This window comes from Coregonus lavaretus (assembly GCF_964263955.1).
Source record: "Coregonus lavaretus genome assembly, contig: HAP1_SCAFFOLD_1975, whole genome shotgun sequence".
In the NCBI taxonomy this organism is placed as follows: Eukaryota; Metazoa; Chordata; class Actinopteri; order Salmoniformes; family Salmonidae; genus Coregonus; species Coregonus lavaretus.
Window position 1 is genome coordinate 35,001 of NW_028158112.1, and position 7,429 is coordinate 42,429.

Consider the following 7,429-nt stretch of genomic DNA (forward strand, 5'->3'; position numbering starts at 1 on the left):
GAGGACAAAGAATGCTGAGTTGCATCCAAAGAACACCATACCTACTGTGAAGCATGGGGGTGGAAACATCATGCTTTGGGGCTGTTTTTCTGCAAAGGGACCAGGACGACTGATCCGTGTATAGGAAAGAATGAAATGGGGCCATGTATCGTGAGATTTTGAGTAAAAACCTCCTTCCATCAGCAAGGGCATTAAAGATGAAACGTGGCTGGGTCTTTCAGCATGACAATGATCCCAAACACACCGCCCGGGCAACGAAGGAGTGGCTTCGTAAGAAGCATTTCAAGGTCCTGGAGTGGCCTAGCCAGTCTCCAGATCTCAACCCTATAGAAAATCTTTGGAGGGAGTTGAAAGTCCGTGTTGCCCAGCGACAGCCCCAAAACATCACTGCTCTAGAGGAGATCTGCATGGAGGAATGGGCTAAAATACCAGCAACAGTGTGTGAAAACCTTGTGAAGACTTACAGAAAACGTTTGACCTGTGTCATTGCCAACAAAGGGTATATAACAAAGTATTGAGAAACTTTTGTTATTGACCAAATACTTATTTTCCACCATAATTTGCAAATAAATTCATTAAAAATCCTACAATGTGATTTTCTGGAAAAAAAATTCTCATTTTGTCTGTCATAGTTGACGTGTACCTATGATGAAAATTACAGGCCTCTCTCATCTTTTTAAGTGGGAGAACTTGCACAATTGGTGACTGACTAAATACTTATTTTCCCCCCACTGTATGTAGTGTGTGTGTGTGTATGTAGTGTGTGTGTGTGTGTACCTGTGTAGTTGGCTGAGATGCTGAAGGCTGTGGTTCGATTGCTATGGTAACTATCCACGGCGACGCGTATCCAAGTATGACTGTGACTGTCCTACTGACAGAGGTAGAGGGGAAAGATCTGGAAAGATCTGGAAATGACTTCCCTCTGAGGAACGTTAATGGGGGAAATGAATAGGGGTTTTGGGGTTAAACGCTGAAAATAAGGTCAGAGGTTAACACAGGCTTATGGAGACCTGAGACATTTTGTTCTGAGACATAATATCAGTCAGGTAACATTACCTTTATGGATTATGAAGCCTTAATTAAAATAAATGCTTGAAAATTCACAGAAAGTGACATTTGCAGATGACAATCATCTCACAGAACAAAACGTACGAGACCTTATTTTTTTTGGTGTTTATCCCAAAACTCCTTTAATTTTCCCCAACTCAGCCAATGAACCATGGAGGGGTTAGTTCCTACAAAACACCGCCATTACTGTCCTCCCTACGGAGGAGGAGGAGGAAGAGGGGGATGGGGTGGTCGGCATGGCAACATCAGAACTTCCCACAGTCTTGTTGTAACCCGCCCCCCCTGTCCCACTGTCCTCAGGCCAGTCTCTGATTGGCTGACAGCCTCGTGGCGCGTTCCATCCATCCTAGCATGCAGGGGGGCGGTTACAGACTTGACGTTTCAAAAGCCTCACACACTCTCTCTCTCAGAGCCCATCCTGTCCGCCAGAGGTGTGTGTGTGTGTGTGTTCAGTGACGTCTCATCTTGACCTTGCGTGACCCTTCGCTGTCTTGGCTCCGCCTCCAGTAGTTCTCGGAGCTGTTACTACGGCGATGAAGGCGGGACGAAGAGGAGGAGTGACGATTCTCCTCCTTATCCATCTCCAGAACCCTCGGTCTGACGGGGGGGGGGAGGAGAGAGAGAGAGAGAGAGGGGTGAGTAGCTGTATCTCAGGGGGGAGGAGTCAGGGGAGGGGCTCTGGTCCTGTGTGTCAGTGTACCTGTGTGCAGCATCTGGGTCAGCTCTGCGGTGAGAGCGTTTGGCCTTCAGAGGGGCGTGTCTCTCAGGGGGGGAGGAGTTAGGGGAGGGGCTCTGGTCAACACGGGGGGCGTCTGGCCTCGTCCTGCGCACACACACACCAAGAGATAGGAGAGAGAAAGAGAGAGAGAGAGAGAGAGAGAGAGAGAGAGAGAGAGACAGAGAGAGAGAGAGGTGGAGAGAGAGAGAGGAGAGAGAGAGAGAGAGAGAGAGAGAGAGAGAGCGAGAGAGGGAGAGAGAGCGAGAGAGGGAGAGAGAGAGAGAGAGAGAGAGAGAGAGAGAGAGACAGAGAGAGAGAGAGAGAGTTAGCACAATAGTCTGACGCCACATTACAGTCAACCTGCTAACTCTTGGTTGATTGGTTGATTTGCTGGTCATGGTGACAGACATACTTCCTGAGGATGATGACGGCCCGTCTCTCCTTGATGTCCTGGGGGCGGATACAGTGGGTGATGTCATCAGCCGCATAGCCACTGAAAGGAGACAGATCACTATGACATCACACCTTTCACCTCTCACACACTCACTCACACACTCACTCACTCACTCACACACTCACTCACACACACACACACTCACACACTCACTCACTCACTCACTCACACACTCACTCACTCACTCACTCACACACTCACTCACTCACTCACTCACTCACTCACTCACACACTCACTCACACACTCACTCACACACTCACACACTCACTCACACACTCACACACACACTCACACACTCACTCACACACTCACTCACTCACTCACTCACTCACTCACTCACTCACTCACTCACACACTCATTCACTCACACACTCACACACTCACTCACACACTCACACACTCACACACACACTCACTCACTCACACACTCACTCACACACACACACCTGAGGACAGTAACACTTCCTCTCCTGACAGGAAGCTCCAGGACTGGCTCGGACACTCTGATTGGTTTAAACTGGAAGCGGCAGCCGAAGCAGAGGGCGGAGTCAGAGAAGAAGGACACGGATACGATTGGCCGGGCGAAGATGTGGAGCGGGTCGACATGTGACACGATGCAGCCGCCTGGTTGGTAGTCGTTGATCACCGCTGAGTTCACAAAACCTACAGGACGACAACAACAACAACAACAACAACAGGCTTTTCCTGGAGACAGGAGATGGGCTGCAGCACGGAGAAAGGCTCCCAAAGTTAAGGTGAAATCTATGGTTTAGTAAAGAGCAGGTTGTTAGGGGTCAGAGGTTATTACCTTCAGGTATGACCCCGCCGGCGACCAGTTTAGTGATGACGAGGTCGTGGACCCAGGCTGGGATGTCGTCCACCTCTCCTTTAGGATACAATCTCTCCTGACCAGGTCCTCTCTTCTCTAGCTGGGCCCCGTATGTATAGCCCTGGGAGATGGAGATGAGCGTTAAGAGACAGAGAGAAAGAGAAGGGCGTTAGAGAGAGACGGCGGAGGAGAGGAGGTTAGAGAGAGAGGAGGAGAGGAGGTTAGAGGGAGAGGAGGAGAGGAGGTTAGAGAGAGAGAGGAGGAGAGGTTAGAGAGAGGAGGGGGAGGAGGAGAGGAGGTTAGAGAGAGGAGGAGAGGTGGTTAGAGAGAGGAGAGGAGGAGGTTAGAGAGGAGGAGAGGAGGTTAGAGAGAGGAGGAGAGGAGGTTAGAGAGAGAGGAGGAGAGGAGGTTAGAGAGAGAGAGGAGAGGAGGAGGTTAGAGAGAGAGGAGGAGAGGAGGTTAGAGAGAGAGGAGGAGAGGAGGTTAGAGGGAGAGGAGGAGAGGAGGTTAGAGAGAGAGAGGAGGAGAGGTTAGAGAGAGGAGGAGGAGGAGGAGAGGAGGTTAGAGAGAGGAGGAGAGGTGGTTAGAGAGAGAGGAGAGGAGGAGATTAGAGAGAGGAGGGGAGGGGGTTAGAGAGAGAGGAGAGGTGGTTAGAGAGAGAGGAGAGGAGGAGATTAGAGAGAGGAGGGGGTTAGAGAGAGAGGAGAGGTGGTTAGAGAGAGAGGAGAGGAGGAGGTTAGAGAGAGGAGGAGGAGAGGAGGTTAGAGAGAGGAGGAGGAGGAGTGGTTAGAGAGAGACGGCGGAGAGGAGGTTAGAGAGAGAGGAGAGGAGGAGGTTAGAGAGAGGAGGAGGAGAGGAGGTTAGAGAGAGGAGGAAGAGGAGTGGTTAGAGAGAGACGGCAGAGAGGAGGTTAGAGAGAGAGGAGAGGAGGAGATTAGAAAGAGGAGGGGAGGGGGTTAGAGAGAGAGGAGAGGTGGTTAGAGAGAGAGGAGAGGAGGAGATTAGAGAGAGGAGGGGAGGGGGTTAGAGAGAGGGAGGAGGAGATGAGAGAGGAGGGGGTTAGAGAGAGGGAGGAGGAGAGGTTAGAGAGAGAGGAGAGGAGGAGATTAGAGAGAGGAGGGGGTTAGAGAGAGGGAGGAGGAGAGGTTAGAGAGAGAGGAGAGGAGGAGATTAGAGAGAGGAGGGGGTTAGAGAGAGGGAGGAGGAGAGGTTAGAGAGAGAGGAGAGGAGGAGATTAGAGAGAGGAGGGGGTTAGAGAGAGGGAGGAGGAGAGGTTAGAGAGAGAGGAGAGGAGGAGATTAGAGAGAGGAGGGGGTTAGAGAGAGGGAGGAGGAGAGGTTAGAGAGAGAGGAGAGGAGGAGATTAGAGAGCGGAGGAGAGGGGGTTAGAGAGAGAGTGGGAGAGGAGGTTAGAGAGAGAGAGAGGAGAGGAGGTTAGAGAGAGAGTGGGAGAGGAGGAGATTAGAGAGAGGAGGAGAGGAGGTTAGATAGAGAGTGGGAGAGGAGGTTAGAGAGAGGAGGAGAGGAGGTTAGAGAGAGGAGGAGAGGAGGAGATTAGAGAGAGGAGGAGAGGAGGTTAGATAGAGAGTGGGAGAGGAGGTTAGAGAGAGGAGGAGAGGAGGTTAGAGAGAGGAGGAGAGGAGGAGATTAGAGAGAGGAGGAGAGGAGGAGGTTAGAGAGAGAGAGAGGAGAGGAGGTTAGAGAGAGAGTGGGAGAGGAGGTTAGAGAGAGGAGGAGAGGAGGTTAGAGAGAGAGTGGGAGAGGAGGTTAGAGAGAGAGTGGGAGAGGAGGTGAGAGAGAGAGAGAGAGAGAGAGAGAGAGAGAGAGAGAGAGAGAGAGAGAGAGGAAAGGGGGGTCACCTCTCCAAAGAAGTATTTGTTCCGTAGCGGTGCCCGATCTACGGTGTGTTCCCGGTAAAGCCCCGCTTCTCCATTAGCGACCACCTCATTTATCTTCCCCTCAATGACATCACAGTCCTCCTTTGAGAAGACCTCTACCTGGACAATGCCGCCCTGGACACGCTTCGCCTCCTGGAGGGAGAGAGAGATGAGGAGAGAAAGTGAGGGGGAAGACAGTAATATTGATTCAGACTTTGAATTGGATTTATCTTTAGAGAGGAACTTCAGTGTCAACAGCAGGTACAGGGTCAGAGGTCATCATACCTGCTCACGAGACTCCACAGGGAGCTCATCCTCGGAGGAATCTCGGTGCTTTCGCTTCCGGCCGTTCCCGTTGCTGCTGCCTCCGTCGGTAACTTTCACTTTTTTGTTTTTGTAACTCTCGTCCTTGTCGGTAACTCTGTTTTTGTTTTTGTAATTGTCCCGGTGAGGCGTCATGGACTTCAGCTTTTCCCGCAGGTCAGAGAAACCGCTGGCTGCCATTTTTTATATAATAAACGGTTAAACTTGAGAGTTGGTTATTTACCGTTATTTAACTTCCATAACTGTCAGTCTGTAGAAGCGAGACCGGGGTCCGGTGACGTGACTGTCCTCACGGTAGTTAGCTACCTCCTGGCAGGCTGTCAAAAGGTTATGTTGTGATGTGGCTGGCTAGGCTAACAACTTAGCAACCAAACTCACTAACTTAAAACGGTTCGTCAACAAAAGTCGATGAATCAAATGGTAATTTTGCTATTTTACGAGTTTAAATAAATGGAATTAACCTAGGTTTAGCGTTGCATTATTCCAGTAACATTATTTGCTAGCTTCATGAACCGACATGCTAGATAGTTAGCGTGGCTAACGTTAGCTAGCTAGCTGATTAGCAACCCCGTTAGCCGATACGGGGTGTCGAATTCGTTGACACGAAACGCAACGGGCATTTCTCGTGACTAGGCAATGTTGCAAATCGGTAAATATGTTCTTACGGTTTGTCCACGTACGAGGTATGACTTTGGCGGAAGCTTTTAAGCCGTTATTACATGAGAAATATGCTGAGAAAACAAACTAGTGTAACATCGCCACCAGGACCACGCATTTCCAGAACTCTGACCGGGCTGAAACAACTACAGACTCGGATTTCTTCTTCTCTGGAATTTGGTTTGGCGGATCGCATCCAACTGTTAGGTGAATACACCGCCACCTACTGTGCTGGAGTGTGAGGGCTAGTCACGGACGACCTACATTATTAATAATAATATGCCATTTAGCAAGACGCTTTTATCCAAACCGACTTACAGGTCATGCGTGCATACATTTTTTACGTATTGGGTGATCCCGGGGATCGAACCTACTACCCTGGCGTTACAAGCGCCGCGCTCTACCAATTGAGCTACAGAGGACCACGATTCATTCAATTCTCTTCATTAGTCTTGTTCCTCTAAGAAAAGTGAAATTTAGCTCTAGACACCACCACCTACACTCATTTAAAAACCCACTACCCCATTCCACTGCTTTAAACCTATCTTCTCCTGCACCATGCCAACGGCCTGGATGAGTACACCACCCCTCGACACACCCTGTAACTCTTCTGAAGTCAGATTTCGTATACCCAAATACATCTCTGCAGCCTGCCACCACAGCATCTATTTTCTGTGATTTACATTCCATTTATGCGGTACAGTTTATAACCGTCGCTATGATTGCTAAGAAGCCAACCTTACTGAAGCATAAATCACTCGTTGGCCTAATGCCTCTGCGCTGGCACAGATCTACTACTCACTGGGATCCTCTCAAGACCCCTCACCCTTGACCCTTGACCCCCCCATCCTCCTCTACTCTCTTCACTGCCTCAGCATACGACACCTTCTGCACTACGCTAACTCTGGCCACCACGACCTGCCTCTCTCGCACCGGAGAAGTCCGATCCCCAGCAACATCTCCCCTACAGTTAACACACACACAACTTTATCCACCGAAACTACAGACTAGCCAATGGGAGACTAGAGAGCGCAAAAGTTGTATTCTGATTGGTTAGATATTGGAAAAGATGGGTTCCCCCCATCAAATTTCTAGCCGGATCATTGGCTATGAAGTGGTGGACTGTGGGAGAATCTCAATTATGTTTGCTCTACTCCTCTTTCGACTCCTGCCAGGCAAATTACCTTTACAGAGCTTTCAAGAAAACTAAAAAAAAAACTAAAAAAACGAGGTCAAATCATGACGTCAGTGATCTTCAGGTCGGAAAAGTCGAAGCTCTAGAAAGATGCCAGAGTTTTCGTCTTGGAATTCCAAGTTGGATGACCGTTCAAAATGATTTTCCCCAGTCTGAGCTCTGTTTTTTTCAGAGTTCCGAGTTGTCTTGAACCCACTGAAGTCTTCTGAATTCCCAGTTGTTTTGAACCCACTGAAGTCTTCTGAATTCCCAGTTGTTTTGAACCCACTGAAGTCTTCTGAATTCCCAGTTGTTTTGAACCCACTGA

At 49.5% G+C, this 7,429-nt stretch overlaps 1 protein-coding gene across 1 annotated transcript; it reads right to left on the bottom strand.

Moving 5' to 3' along the window:
- Nucleotides 1–1,169: 1,169 nt before the first annotated feature.
- Nucleotides 1,170–6,083, bottom strand: LOC311124410 (RNA demethylase ALKBH5-like). The gene is made up of 7 exons (XM_084198567.1): nucleotides 5,232–6,083; nucleotides 4,929–5,099; nucleotides 3,050–3,191; nucleotides 2,688–2,904; nucleotides 2,199–2,279; nucleotides 1,769–1,891; nucleotides 1,170–1,665 (listed from the first exon to the last, which is right to left on the bottom strand). Exons 1-7 carry the CDS (start codon nucleotides 5,448–5,450, stop codon nucleotides 1,518–1,520), a joined length of 1,101 nt encoding a protein of 366 aa, XP_084054693.1. The 5' UTR covers nucleotides 5,451–6,083; the 3' UTR covers nucleotides 1,170–1,517.
- Nucleotides 6,084–7,429: the final 1,346 nt, after the last annotated feature.